Below are 15,891 nucleotides of genomic sequence, written 5' to 3' on the forward strand. Positions count from 1 at the left end.
CCCTCCTGGCTGCACTTCCAACCTGAAGAGCAATCCAAGGACCATTCTGGTTCAATTTCTACAAATCTCTGACAAAGAAGACATTGAAGAAGCTCTAGCAGAGAAACACATCACCACGTTTAAAGACTCCCACCCACATTTTGACCAGTACAGGGATGCAGGAAGCTCATCAGTAGCTATAGGAAGCATTCGATTGCAGTTAGTTTGTCTAAAAGTGGTGCCGACAAATATTGAGTCTGGGCCATCAATAATTTTGTATGTGAACATAAAAAAACCATGTATTCATGGTCAACAGGTATGAATGACAGATTTTCATTATAAGCACTCTGTTTCTACCATAAAAGTTAGCAGTATCACCTTACCAGAGTATTTATAACTGTAATGTGAGAGCCCCTCGGTGTCACCCTCTCCTCCCTCCATAACTCTCTGCGTACTCTGTAGCAGCTAAGTTCTCCGATGCAGCACAATCATGCAGCCACACTTGGAGTAGGTGGAGTTACCACATTCCTCTGGGGTGGACTCACATGAGCAATCTGTAGCAGGGCTACAAATCTCTTTGGATGTTGTCCCCCATTGCCTTCAGTGGAAGAACACATCTATTCTTCCTGGAGATATAAAAACCTTCAAGCCCAGACAAAAAAGTTCCGGATCACAAATTCCAAAGCCGAACGTGTCTTGATTTCTAAAAGTCAGCACTTCATCACTGACTTGTTCCTTCCTTTCCATGGATCTGCAGCAATACCACATGGCAAAAATGGCAAATAAGCAGCAAGTGTCAGGCATCGAGGATGAGGCTGGTGGCCCCAGTAGTGCCCTCACTATCCTCTCACTTCTGGAGCGAGTGGCAGGAATCATTGACAATGTTCAGGCCTGTCAGCAGCGCATGGAAGAAAGGCAACTGGAGCTGGAGAACAGTGTAAAGAGCATCCAGTCAGATGTTCTCAAACTGACCAAGGACCACACTACTACCAGTAGTACTGTGGAGAAGCTGCTGGAGAAGACCCGGAAGGTCAGCACCCACATCAAAGATGTACGGGTTCGGGTGGAAAAGCAAAACTTGCGGGTGAAGAAAGTAGAAACGACTCAGGAAGAGCTGCTCACCAAGAACAAATTCCGAGTTGTCATCTATCAGGTAACCTGAGGAGATGTCTGAGTTGTGCTCAAGATGGGTTTTGAAAAGCCTGCTTGATCCAAGTCATATGCAGGCACTAGGGAAAATATCTTAGGATCCTGTATTTATGTTAGACCTTAAAATAACTTTCAGCAAATTGTCATTGTCAAAGTACCCTCTTCATTTCAGTGTCTTCAATACAATCGATGTTTTGTGTAAAATAAAGCAGGAGGATATAGCAGTAAGCAATGATATACCCTAAAGTTTTTTTTTGGTCATGATATTTTCACCGCAGCTCAGGGCAGCTGGCAGCCTACTTTTATAGCATAATACTTACTGTATGAATTATGGCATAACTGTGTACATGTACTGTACTTATTTCTTGACGGACTTACTGAGATATGGCCTTGATGTCTTAAAGCAATTAGGTTACATGATAATGAAAAGTACATTTTGCATAAGGTGCAAATGCTCCTCTCCAAAAGGTTTCATGGATGGGTTTCCCACTCTTTAAGGTGAGCAGCTGCCAAAGCTCATCATGGACTGATTATTCTTAGCATATGACTTGATGTGACAGCAGGAGGGACACAAGATAAACTGCTGTCCACTAGAAGGTTATGCATCACGTCTATGAAAAGTAACACATGGCACTCGGCCCGCAGGAGTTTGGCGCAACACTCATGCCGATCATCACGGCTTTGCTTTGAGCCTCAGCTTGAAATTGCCGCACCTGCTTCTGGCTTCATGCTGATGGAGCCTCTTGAGCTTCTCATTATGGACATCATCTTCCAATTTACACATGTTAGAAAACTGACTGTACTGTACTTTTTGGGTGATTTGTACGACCACCAAATGTAATACAGTAATATGGTGCTTTTGAATAAGTTTTTGTTAAAAGCAAAGACATATGAACACGCATACCAGATTTTCTAATAAAATTCTGAAAAAAAATGTGAAATACGAGACATATTTTAAGAATAAACACTACTTTATTATATTAACACTGATGAAAAAATGCTGTGATTGTACATTTTCCCCATGTAAGCAGTAGCATTGCTGTACGGGTACATTTGCAAGTACAGTGCTGTGAAAAGGTTATTTTCCCCTTTTCCAGTTGTCTATTTTTTCTACATTAAATTTGATCAGATATTTTTTACTTGTAGTATATGAATGTAAGCTGACCAAGATTTTTTTTTTTTTTTAATCTCACTCCCTTGCTATGGAAATGAATGACATAACACTGTCCGATTAGGGGCATCATTCAAGTGAGCATAATTTTGTCTTCAGAAATGATAAATGAACAATATAGAATATTAATCATATTCAGAATTATATAATAAACTTCAATGACTGGCATTCATTTGTTTTGTTCTAGAATTATATATTTTATATTATATTTGAATACATATGATTTAGACAGAAACGTTAATAAAAAGTATGTAATCCGTGGGATAATGTCACCCTGCATAATATTAGACACAAACATAAGATTCACGCAGTGGCTCAATGGCTCACTGCGCCAACACTGAGCTCTGGTGATTAAGGTTCCAAACGCATTGTAGCTTTTTTGTACTTTGCATGTTCTTCTCACGCTCGTACGAATTTTCTCCAGCTGCTTTGCTTTCCTGTTTATTTCTTGTAGTTCAACTTCCTTACTGACCTAATATTAACTTTAGTCAGTCAACGTGTCCATGTAATGCTTTGCAATGGGTGAGTGACCCAACAAGAGTGAGTTTTGTTTTTTGGATCACACTAGATCACTATACAGAAAAACTGAAACACAAACACCTTACATTACATTTATATTTACATTTATTTACCTAAAATAAATATTTACCTTAATAAAACTGATAAATACTACTTAACCTGGACCACTTTCAAAACATCCTGTATATATCCTGCATAAACAAGATCCAGAAATTGCTCACAGTCATCAGCAAACACAAGTGAGCATCTCAATAAGACAGCTGAGTTTCCACTTTATCAAATCAGTACCAGTTGTTTATTATACTAGTACCGGACGTTTATTAAACCAGTACCAGGGGTGTAAGGGGGCTCTGGGTAGGGGTAGCACCTTTGCTTTTCGTCATCCGCATCCTACCAGTAGGATGGCTGGAAACACTGGTCCCCATCCATCTCCTAAATCTCTCACGTGCTGGCTCCGAGCGCCACACCCCGGCCAATGGCCTCAGCCGGCCAGCTAAACCACGTGAGGGGTGGTGCAAATTTGGCATCTCTAATATTGCACCTCTGGACGCATGATTCTCCGCATAGAGACCCCTGATGATCTCATTGACCAAGCGTTCACAAGTAGGGCATGCCGCTAGTTAATTGTGGACAGGAGTTGTGGCCTACCAACTATGGCTGAAATAGCAGGGGAGGCAGACCTCTTCAGCTTTGGTCAGCAGTCTGCCTAGAAGAGGGAAACTTGGATATAAAACCTACGGCCTGAGGACCTCGTTGCCGCCGTCCCAGCTTGCTAGGCTATGGCAGATGAACTTCAGGCTTAAAGGGTGGGATCAGCTCCGCACACGCTGCATTCCACCTTAAAGCTCCTTTGCGCAGGCTTTAGGATACATCCATGACTCCTTTAAGTCAGGTCCTGTAGCGACGGGAAAGATGCGAAAACGGCAGGTGGAAGATGTCGCTAGAAGCCGCAGTCTCAATCCCGCATGCGGGCAGCTCAGGTGTACGGGTCGTCGGGTGTTGACCCGTACATACAATAATACACAGGGAAAGATGTTCAACCCCTCGTGCCAAAATCAAGGGGGGCTGGACACAAACCAACCACGCCACAGTATTCCATCCCTCCCAAAACCCCACCAAACAGTTCCCTTCACGAGAAAAATCAGCCCACATCATGGGCAAGCACCATCCTCCTCGCCGGGAGCCGTCGCGAGCACTTCGTTGGGGTTGTCAAGCGGGCACCTTCCTTCGTTGACGTTTCATTGAATCGAGCCCACGAAACCTCCAGAAGGCTCAACAGCAAGATCTGGCATCCCAGACCCACCCCTCTCCATGCCCGCAGTGGCATCCCGGTGACTTCACCCACCAAAAGACCTCCCACCCCAGCCATACATCGACCACCAATAAACCAACCAACACACCACATCAGCATATGGAGGTGACAACAAAACTCGAACCATTTGATGTGCACATAGGCGAGTACTCCCCACTCAAGTGTGCTTCCCCCAAACACCCTGATGCCTCCTCATCCACAACCATTGACTGGATCTTTCTGCTACTACTACTACTACTACTACTACTACACGATGTACTCGTCGCTTATTAACGAAGTTGAATGGAAATCTAAAGTTGGCCGGATTGAAAATCAAACCTAGTAAGTGTAGGAGTTTGTCGATAGTTAAAGGAAAGTTATCACGGGAGAATTTCCAGATTGATGGGGAAAAGATTCCGTCAGTGGCTGAAAGGTCAATTAAGTGCTACTACGACTACTACTAAAGTTTCTGCTACCTCTGACAAGCTTTTAATCGCTGCTCTTAACGACTGACCTCTAAAACCAAACTCCAACAGTTAGCGACATGGTTGATTTTGCACCGATCTCCACCGGTCTAATAACGCACTGCCAGCCTCGCTCCCTCACCAGCCAACTCAGTCAGTGTACTTCAATTTCTTCCTCTCAAAGGCATCTTCCAATGCGTCTTCGAAGGGTATCGTTAATTCAATGAAGTACAGTGACTATCCGTGCGCCCTCGGAGTACAGCACACAATATCGGGTCTCAAGGCCGTGATCGCAATGCACTGTGGGCGGCATCTGCGGCTGTTTCCCCACCACGTCCGCTACCAACTTAAGTTCCAGTGTTGCACTTCACCCCACTTAAATAAAACTCGTACCGGCGCCACGTCTACGCGCGTGGCATGCAACGCCGTACTCTCCCCCTCCTGCACAAAAGAAATTATCTTCTCCCACACCGTGGGAGTGAATTAACTTCAACCCACTTGTTGTTCTCCAACAAGCAAGGAATGATTTTAACACTTCATCTTCCCTGAAATAAGCTAACCTTACATGCAGATAAAATATGCCTCAAGAGGCTATACCACCAGCACACAAGCTGCTGCAAGTCGGCTCTGTACCTACCCAGCCGGCGATTAAGATTCTGTGGAGTAGGGAGAGCATCGTAGGTGGCTCCGATGAGAAACTTAATAGTACGACCGGCGTCCATCGCCCACAGATCACGCCAGCTGATCTTCCGTTTCTCCACATGCTCCCAGGCCAAACATCGCCCTTGCACCCCATGTGACATCGCAGTTACCCTCCTCGTCTCCTGTCTCCTGTTCCTGTTCCTCTTCCTGTTCCTGTTCCTCTTCCTCTTCCTGTTCCTGTTCCTGTTCCTGTTCCTGTTCCTGTTCGAGGATAAAGCCAATCACCATCTTTCTCCTCCCCGGCAACTTAGCTTTACTCCACAACTTTATTCGATCGCTGGCACCGAGCCCCGCTCTACCTACCTGCACCTGACCGACCACATCTCTGTGCTAAAGCGCTGTCTGCGCATGTGCAACAGCTTGCCGTGGATCCCACTTATGTCGTGTTTTTAGACTTACAGGAACCGATCTCACCACTGGTTCTCTTGAGCTTGACAATGTTAATTCCAAACCAACTTTGGCACACTTGAATTCTTCCACAAAGCTAGTCAGTGGTAATTCCAAGACCCCCTTTCCGTACAAAGCCACACTGCTCAAACAATGAGGAACCCCCAACCATCTCCTAACAGCTTTGCTCATAACCCTTTCCAGTCTTTCAACCTCTGACATACAGACCTCGTATATGGTTAGCGGCCATCTAATACGAGGCAATAAACCAAACTGAAGGCACCAAACCTTCAGCTTCCCTGGCAAAAAAGATTTATCAATCCTATTAATTGCCTGTACAACATCCTCCCTTAATCTTTTGACCTGCTCCCTGTCGCTAAATGAAGAATCATACCACCGACCCAAGCTCTTAATTGGCCTTTCAGCCACTGACGGAATCTTTTCCCCATCAATCTGGAAATTCTCCCGTGATAACTTTCCTTTAACTATCGACAAACTCCTACACTTACTAGGTTTGATTTTCAATCCGGCCAACTTTAGATTTCCATTCAACTTCGTTAATAAGCGACGAGTACGTGGGACAGCAGTAGTAAGCAGAGTCATATCATCCATATACGCTCTGATTGGCGGAAGGTGAGAACCATCCTTCAGCCTCATACCCCCAACCACCCATCTCGACGCCCTTATTAACACCTCCATAGCCATGGTAAAAGCCAGAGGCGAGATTGTGCATCCGGCCATTATACCAATCCCCAGCCGCTGCCAAGATGTGGTGTATTGCTTGGTACAAAAATAAAACTGAATGTCTTCAAAATACACCTTAACCAGTCTCGTAATACACTCTGGGACTTTAAAAAAATCAAATGCCCTCCACAACAAAACATGCGGCACTGAACCAAAGGCATTCACCAAGTCCAAAAAAATCACATGGAGGTCTTTACCTTCCATCTTAGCCTCCTTCATCTGGTGCCAAATCATACTACAATTCTCTAAACAGCCTGAAAAACCTGCAATTCCTGCCTTCTGCACAGAGGTGTCAATTAAATTGTTGACCAGCAAATATGCAGACAACCTCTGCGCCACAACACTAAGAAATATTTAGTGTTGACCCGGAGATGACATCACTACCCAGTAGCACCCTGAGCGACCAAGCAGCCCTCTTTAGGGACAGCACTGCTTGCTCCACATGGAGACGGACCTAGAAAGGGTGGTCCAAACAAAGCTTATCTCTCGAACACCTAGTTCGCTTGCCAATGGGCATCTTAAACTGCAGTCAAAACACAAAGAGGAATCATATCCCACCCAGAGGTGGAAAGGGACTCAAGCTCGCTTGCTGGAACATCAAGACCATGCTGGACTCGAAAGACAGCAATCGTCCAGAAAGTCGTTCAGCTTTAGTTGCACTCAAACTTGCCAGGCTGGATGTAGACATAGCTGCTCTCAGCAAAGTCTGCCTCCCCGAGGAAGGTAGTCTTCAAGAACATGGCGTAAGTTACACCTTATACTGATCAGGAAAACCGAAAGCGGAAAAACGTCTATCCAGCATCGGTTTCATGGTCAGGAACTCCATTCCCAAAAAGCTAATAAACCTGCCATCTGGTCACTCAGACCATATTATATCCAGCGATTTCCACTCGGAAACCAGCAACATGCCACTATCTTCAGCGTCTACGCACCAACTCTTCAGGCAGAGACTGCTGAAAAAGACAGGTTCTACGATGACTCGAGCAATCTGCTACAAAAAGTCTCTGCCACTGACAAAGTAGTTATCCTTGGCGACTTCAACACCAGAGTAGGCCGCGACTCCAAAGCCTGGAAAGGCATGCTTGGTAAACATGGAGTAGGTAACTGTAATGATAACGGGCACTTACTTCTTGAATTCTGTGCCGAACAACAGCTCACCATCACTAACACCATTTTCCAGCAGAAAGACAGTCTGAAGACCATCTGGATGCATCCTCGGTCAAAACATTGGTACCTAATAGACTATATCCTAATGCACCAACGTGACCTGAAAAATATTGGGCACATCAGAGTGATGCCCAGTGCACACAGACCACTGTCTCATCCGCAGCAAGCTCAACTCCATTTTAAACCTAAGCCAAGGAAAAAGAGGCATCCCAAGGAAGAATCTGAAAGCAAATTGCCTCCAGACTGCTGAAGTCAAGGCACTGTTTCAAGAAAGCCTACAAGTGAGACTCGAAGGCTCAAGCTGTGCAGATGACTCATCTCCAGAAACTTCCTGGAAGTACATCAAGACTGCCATTTTGCAGACTTCAGAGGAAGTACTTGGCTTCAGCATGAAGAAAAACAGTCACTGGTTTGACGTAAATTACCAAGAGGTCCAGGCACTGTTGGTGAAGAAGAGGTCAGCACATCAGACCCATCTTTCAAATCCATCCGGCCCAGAGAAAAAGGTGGCCTTCCAGCTTGCATGCAGCATCTTACAGCGGAAGTTTAGAGACATCGAAAATGTGTGGTGGACAAATCTCGTAGTCAAAATCCAGCTCTGCGCTGACAGTAGCGACTACCAGGGTTTCTACGAGGCTTTGAAAGGGGCCAACGGACAATCCTATCAGATTCAGAGTCTGTTGCAGAGTACAGATGGGAAGGAGCTGCTGACGGAGAAGGAATCTATACTCAATCGCTGGAGAGAGCACTTTCACTCCCTCTTCAGCACCATTCGCACAGTGCAAGATTCAGCACTGGACCGCATCCCTCAACAGCCAGTGAAGCACGAGCTGGATGAACCTCCAACACTTGAAGCAACTGCGATAGCCATAAAACAACTGACACGTGGTAAGGCTGCAGGAGTCGACAGCATCCCACCTGAGGTTTGGAAGGATGGTTGCTCAGCATTGAACACCAAACTTCACAAACTTTTTGTCCACTGCTGGGAACAGGGAAAACTCCCCCAAGATCTACGAGACGCAGTCATCATTACTCTGTACAAGAACAAAGGGGATAAATCAGACAGTTCAAACTACCAAGGAATAACTCTTCTCTCCATTGCTGGCAAAATCCTAGCAAGAATACTGCTGAACAAGCTGGTACCAGCTGTCGCAGAGGAACACCTCCCAGAGAACCACTGTGGATTCAGATCCAACCACAGCACAACCAACATGGTGTTCATGCTGAGACAGATCCAAGAGAAGTGCCAGGAGCAAAACAAAGTACTGTACAGATACTCCTCACTTAATGACCGAGTTCCATTCCTACCACTAGGTCGTTAAGCAAATTGGTCGATAAGCAAGGAGCCGCCCCTTACCGATATTTCAAGCATACTCTACTGGTAGCCTGTGCTTACTAACCTGCTTCAATGCACGTGGGTTCACGGAGTGATAGATGAGGAAAGGCTTGAACCCAGCGACATTTCTTTCCAACAACAATGTAACCCTGTCCTTAAAAGCCTTGAAACCGGGCATTGTTTTAGCTTCTTTGTGTATGTAAGACCTTTCGGGCATTTTCTTCCAAAAAAGTCCAGTTTCATCCACATTGAAGATCGGTTCTGGACGGTAGCCATCATGATTTCATCAAATTGGTCAACAAATTTTTCTCGCTGCTTCTACATCCGTGCTTGCTGCAACACCACTGATACTCTGATTTTGTAGCAAGTCACGTGCTATTGTGCTCACGTGCTGAGACGTCACGCTGCCGTTCCCACGACCAAAGTTCTCGTACAGCGTACAATACCAACTGGTCAGAGAGCTGGGTATTAGTCCATGCGATTGTTAAACAGGTAGGTCGTTAACTGAGTAGTGTCTGTACATTACCTTTGTCAACCTGACTGGTTTGACACCGTGAGCAGGAAAGGGCTCTGGTCAGTCCTGGAAAAGCTAGGTTTCCCACCTAAGTTCCTGGGCATTATCAAGCTGCTCCATGAGAGCCAGTTCGGCCAGGTCAGACATAGAAACGACTTCTCACAACCTTTCCCAATAGTGAATGGCATAAAACAAGGTTGCGTCCTTGCCCCCACTCTGCTCATCCTATTCTTCAGTATGACGCTCCAGTAGGCCGTCCAAGATCTTAAAGACATTTACATCCGCTTCCGCACTGATGGCAGTCTATTCAATCTGAGGCAACTGCAGGCCACCACCAAAACCAGGGAACAGCTGATTCGGGAGCTTCTGTTTGCTGATGACGCTGCCCTTGTTGCTCACACTGAATTCGCCTTGCAGCGAATATCATCTTGCTTTGCAGAGGCTGCCCAGCTCTCCGGACTAGAGGTCAGCCTCAAAAAGACAGAAGTCTTCCAGCAGTCCACACCCAAAGAAGAGTATAATCCCCCCCAGTATCTTCATCAGGCAGACAGAGCTAAAATCAGCCCAACAGTTCTGCTATCTAGGGTGTGTGATATCCTCCAATGTCAAAATCAACAATGAGGTAGATAACGGACTGACCAAAGCCAATAGTGCTTTTGGCAGACTCTCCAGACAGGTCTGGAACAACAAAAACCTCAAAGCCATCTTCCTGACCACTCTGTTGTACAGCGCTGAGTCTTGGGTCACCTATCGTCACCACCTACGACTTCTTGAGCGTTTTCATCAACACTGTCTCCAAGTCATTCTCAACATCCATTGGATGGATAATGTCACCAACATCGAAGTCCTAAGATGCAAACACTCTTCTTTGCAGTAAAAAAATTAGCTTTGAATTAAAGTCAGTCAAGGGGGATGCGGTGGCGCAGTGGGTTGGACCGCAGTCCTACTCTCCAGTGGGTCTGGGGTTCGAATCCCGCTTGGGGTGCCTTGCGGCGGACTGGCGTCCCGTCCTGGGTGTGTCCCCTCCCCCTCCGGCCTTACGCCCTGTGTTGCCGGGTTAGGCTCCGGTTCCCCGTGACCCCGTAAGGGACAAGTGGTTCTGAAAATGTGTGTGTGTGTGTTAAAGTCAGTCAGTCAGTTTTCTTTTTTTTGTTTCTTAATATCTGTTACTTGACCCATTTATGCCCTGTAATTTTCCTGTCATGACCAAGCTACAATGCAATGTTTAAAGGTGTCTTAAAATGTTTATCCTATTGCAATGTTATGCTGTAACAAATAAAAAAAAACCTTAATTTTCAGAAAGGAACTTCTAAAAATGTAGAAATGTATCATCAAGATATTAATTGCTCATAAAAGTATAGTAATGGCTTTGAGAACATCTCTGCTAAATTGTGCCTTCACCCTTCTCCACAGGGAGACAGAGAAATGCCAGCAGCGGAGGCACCAAAAGAGGCAAAAAGCACGAGCTCCAAGAGGGCCATCACAGAGCCCGACACCTTTGAGGTTCCACCTGAATCTGATGAGGAGTACATGGTGGTGGAGGAGGCAAACTCCTCCACTGCTGCGCGCCTCAAGAAGACGGGTTTGAAACGCATCGAGAGCATCAAGGCAGTCTTCTCCCGGGAGAACATGAGCAAGACGAAAGAAAACCTCGGCACAAAGGTGAACCGCCTGGGCGAGCGCTTTGTCACTGCTGAGCAAAGAGAGAAGATCCGTCAGTCGGGGGAAAGGCTCAAGCAGTCTGGAGAGCGCTTCAAGGAGACCATCGCCAAGAGCGTCCCTGCCAAGCTGAAGAAAGAGAGGACCGTAGCAGAAGGTCAGGAGGGGGCAGAGGGCTCCACTGAGCCACAAGCCCCAGTTCCCCCACCCAAGGGTCGGAAGACCACCCATGACGTCACCTACACAGAGGTGGTGACTGAGGCCAAACAGGGAGCCCCCACAGCTGAGCTCGGTGGCACACGCAAGAGGGAGGGAACCAGGATGCTCTACACTGCTGCTGCTGCAGAGGAATTCAAGGGGGATGAGACAGAAGTGCCCATTTATGATATGAAACAACTCTCCTAACCTGCAGCTCCTCCAAGTGAATGATTGATAGAGGAGAAACGCTGGATATGAAACGTAGGAACTCGTATTTCAAGTGTTTGCTTAAAGAAACAAGTTCTGCTATGAAAAGAAGTAAATGGGGGAGGATCACAATTATGTATCTATTTCTTTTTGTAACTGGATAATAACTAGGAACAAATGATACTTGGTGGCAGATGTAGTTTTGGATAATTTATTAGAAGAGGGTGTAGGGGAGAAGTTATCTGTGAAAAACTCAACGCAACGATGGTACAAACAGTATTTGTTGTGAGAAAGTGTTTGCCTGCGTTCCAGTTTTCACCTTTTTCTTGCTCTTTCACATTGAATTCCATCAGTTGCAGTAATATATGAAGGGAAAAAGTGACACCAGTGTTGTTTGGATGTAATTCATTTGGTGCAGAAGATAATTAGATGTGAATTCATAGGTGTGAAAATGTAATTGCCTCTTTATTTACATTGATTTAGCAGATGTTTTTCTCCAAAGTGACTTCCAATGAGGGGGTGCGGTGGCGCAGTGGGTTGGACCGCAGTCCTACTCTCCGGTGGGTCTGGGGTTCGAGTCCCGCTTGGGGTGCCTTGTGACGGATTGGCGTCCCGTCCTGGGTGTGTCCCCTTCCCCCTCCGGCCTTACGCCCTGTGTTGCCGGGTAGGCTCTGGTTCCCCGTGACCCCGTAAGGGACAAGCGGTTCTGAAAATGTGTGTGTGTGTGTGTGTGTGTGTGTGTGTGTGTGTGTGTGTGTGTGTGTGTGTGTGTGTGTGACTTCCAATGAATTCTATGTAGTGTTATCAGCCCACACACTTTATTCACCGCAGTAACTTACACTGCTAGATACACTACTTACAGTGGGTCACTCATCCATACATCAGTGGAACACACACACTCTCCCTCTGTCACTCACACACTATGGGGGAACCTGAACAGCATGTCTTTGGAGTGTGGGAGGAAACCAGAGCACCCGGGGGAAAGACACGCAGACACAGGGAGAACATGCAAACTCCACACAGACTGAGTGGGGATCAAACCCATGTCCTCTCGTACCACCCAGACTGTCTTCACTGTCTCACGTTGCTCCACTCGTCCACTTGAAAGTGTTTTAGCCAAGCAACATTTTGAGGTTGGACAGCTCTTTTCCACTCTTTCCACAACATCTAAATTGGATTCCGGTCAGGACTTCATCAATGCCATTCCATAACATTGTTTTTTTTTCTTTCCATCCACTTTGATTTGACCTGCTTATATTTAAACATTGTTCTCTTGCTCTTTGACCCTGGTGAACGTCAGCTTGAAATGAATTTTGACTCATCAGTCCACAGAAGATGCAGATGATTTTATCCAGTCTGTAGATGAGTTTTCATGTTCTTTTAAGCAACCACTCATGTCCACCCTGTCAGTGTCCTGTGCGCTCTACTCATTCTTGCACATAATGTAGAGTCATGAACTCTTACTTGAGCAGAGAAGCCTGCGGTGCCTTGGATGCCGTTCAAGAGATTCTTTGAGTTCATTAATAACTTCATGTATTTTTCATGGAGAAAGTTTGGCACAGAAACCAAGGTAGAAGTGATAGATTCACGACGACTCCGAACTTTCTGCATTTCATGACTTTGACTCCTGACTGCGGTTCACCTGAGATTGAGAACAATAGCAACGGCTCTGTGAGCCTCTCCAGACTTACAGGCTTCAGCATCTTCTCTCCAGAGCTCTTCACAAATGTCCCTTGAGCAGAGTGTGGTGCACCCTTCTGGATAAGGGTTTACGTGGTTGAAAAACCAAATGAGCCTTGAGAGTACAGCAGTGGAAGAGCTGTGACTGTTTACTCCCTTCGTTGGTTTGACAGATTCAAGGAGCAATTGCTTTCACGCCTATGACTGTACATCTAATTGTCTTCCATAAAAACTATTCTGGTGGCAGAAGTTTCCAAAATAAAGGCAACCCGAAAGGGGCAAATACTTCTTCACAGCACCGTTGTCTGGTAAGAGGACATCACAAACATACATATAAAATACACTGGGTGTGAAAGTTTTGCATTTCAACTTTAGGGGAATCGCAGGTGACTGTAAGGTAACAGGGTCTTTACTGTGAGCTGCATGTTACAGTAATCTCACTTTGCGCAACAATGAATACTGATGTAAAGTACTATGTTATGGCTGTCGTCACTGAACGTTTTAACGAAGGAATAAAGATGAAGTGAACCGTGTGGGAAAATGAGGAGAAAGTACTGTAGTCCTGTTCACTCGGACAGCTGCTACGTTTCAGTGCAGAATGAACGTAAAAGTACAGATTCACACTGAGCAAATTGAAAATCAGAGCACAGGGAAAAGGTACAGAAGAACAACTCAGTCAGCAGGTCTCTGATGAGTGTTTTAAAAGGAGGAAACAAATGAAAACAAGGCAACACAAACACTTTATATGTTAAATGTTGTTTTCAAATGAAAAAAGTACTTTAAAAATGGTAAAAGTGCCCACCTTGCCTTATTAAAATTCTCTTCAAGATTTTTTAGGAAGTTAAATGTCTTTTTGCTGATCAGTGTAGCAGCTTGCATGATGTACAAATGCTGTTATGAATTTCATAAAATGTCTTGCATTTGATAAGATGCAAGGAAACATGTATCATGTGGACATAAAGCAGTCGGTATCGCAGCAACGAGGCTGTTGCCCTGCTCCTGCTGCGATGTCTTGGATGAGCTGTTTGCCCTCCAGCGAAAGGTAAACGACCGGATGGGGTTTGTTGCTGAACACAGCGCTGTTGAACAACAAGGAAAGTCGTCGTGCAGAAAGGCCTCCGCTAAGTAAATTCTATGAGTAATTTGATGCTGGAATGAACTCTGAAGCAGGTTGTTTCGTGAATATCAGAACGCGCCATGTTTTGTTGTAATGAAGATGCCGAATGTGTTTCTAAATGTATAAGCTGTTCCGTTTTTACTCTAGAGAGCAGGTTTTTTTTATTATTATTATTATCTATATGCAATTAAACAGAATAAATAAACAACAGAACATCTGTTAATATTGCAGGTTTCAGAACCGCTTGTCCCATACGGGTTTCTGATGATAAAATCTATATAATGCAGATCTATATGTACAGTGGGCTTATTGAAGAAAGCAGAAATGATTAGTATCGTTGCATTTCATACTCAAGAAATGGTTCGGAAACATTAACAATTATTTAAGTATTTATTTTAATTAGTAAATATAAAATAGCAGATGATAAATGTGGAAGAAAAGTGGTATGTAAGTATCATCTTTCATTCCAACAGCATAATCAAGAAAATCTATGCAGTGTTTTCAGTTGTATTTTTCATTTTTGGAAAAGGAGATGAAACAATAAAAAAATATTGAAACGATGCTTACAAAAGTGAAATATCTGTATTGGTGGTACAGGACAGATGCAACATTTTGTATGTATATTTGTTCACATTTAGTGGAGGGACTAAAAATCATAGTAGTGTGTGTGTGTGTGTGTGTGTGTGTGTCACTGAACACCTTTTCTCCACAAACAGTAGTGGTGCGAATGTTAAAAAAGGAGCAGAAGAGTCTGTGCGAAACCACAGATGATGGAGATGTGGCCGCTTTAGCAGCAGCCACGGGTCACACAGCACAAATACAGGTATACTGGAAACTGGTCCCACTGGCGACCGAGAGGGACTTTCTGAGCGCTCAGGTGACAACAGTCAGGAATTCAGAGAAATCAAAGACCTTCTGAATAGTCGTCGCTCTTATATTTTACTACTTCACTTGAACTAGATTTTCTTTTTCACCATATAAACGCAGTCATAAACATCATTCTTAAAAGTCCTGTCACACCTTTCATCATAATTTACTTGCAGAGAGGCGGTGCTTTCTGTTCTGTACGACAGAAGTGCTGCAAGTTCTCCATTGTAACTGAAGCTGTTTTTTGTAGCACAAATGCAATTGCAATTTTTACTGAGCCTATAAGTGGATCTCAATAATCAAGTTATGAATCCTCCGTAAAAATTACTTCCATCACACACATCATCGGAAACCGCTTGTCCCATACGGGGTCGCGGAGAGCCGGAGCCCAACCCGGCAACACAGGGCAAAAGGCCGGAGGGGGAGGGGACACACCCAGGACGGGATGCCAGTCCGTCGCAAGACACCCCCAGAGGGACTCAAACCCCAGACCCACCGGAGAGCAGGACCCGGTCAAACCCACTGTGCCACTGCGCCCCCCACTTCCACCACAAATTATCACAATTGCATGTTTATCAAGGGCAGCACAGTGGTACGGTGAGTAGAACTGCTGTTTCTCAGCACTTGGGGGGTGCAAGAGGATGTGGGTTCAATCCCCACTCAGTCTGTGTGGAGTTTGCATGTTCTCCCCGTGTCTGTGTGGGTTTCCTCCCACAGTCCAAAGACATGCTGTTCAGGTT

The 15,891-nt window shown here is 45.2% G+C and overlaps 1 protein-coding gene across 1 annotated transcript; it reads left to right on the forward strand.

The window, feature by feature from the left end:
* Nucleotides 1-226: 226 nt before the first annotated feature.
* LOC108934010 (caveolae-associated protein 4a-like) lies at nt 227-11,994 on the forward strand. The gene is made up of 2 exons (XM_018751479.2): nt 227-1,132; nt 10,837-11,994. Exons 1-2 carry the CDS (start codon nt 725-727, stop codon nt 11,485-11,487), a joined length of 1,059 nt encoding a protein of 352 aa, XP_018606995.1. The 5' UTR covers nt 227-724; the 3' UTR covers nt 11,488-11,994.
* Nucleotides 11,995-15,891: the final 3,897 nt, after the last annotated feature.

The sequence above is a fragment of the Scleropages formosus genome, chromosome 7 (genome assembly GCF_900964775.1).
Source record: "Scleropages formosus chromosome 7, fSclFor1.1, whole genome shotgun sequence".
Classification (NCBI taxonomy): domain Eukaryota; kingdom Metazoa; phylum Chordata; class Actinopteri; order Osteoglossiformes; family Osteoglossidae; genus Scleropages; species Scleropages formosus.

Bases quoted from the DNA above. Each gene is read 5' to 3' on its own strand.
- LOC108934010 (XM_018751479.2), top strand. From the start codon at position 725: ATGGATCTGCAGCAATACCACATGGCAAAAATGGCAAATAAGCAGCAA. The intron at 1,133-10,836 runs GTAACCTGAGGA...CCTTCTCCACAG, and splicing joins TCCGAGTTGTCATCTATCAG to GGAGACAGAGAAATGCCAGC.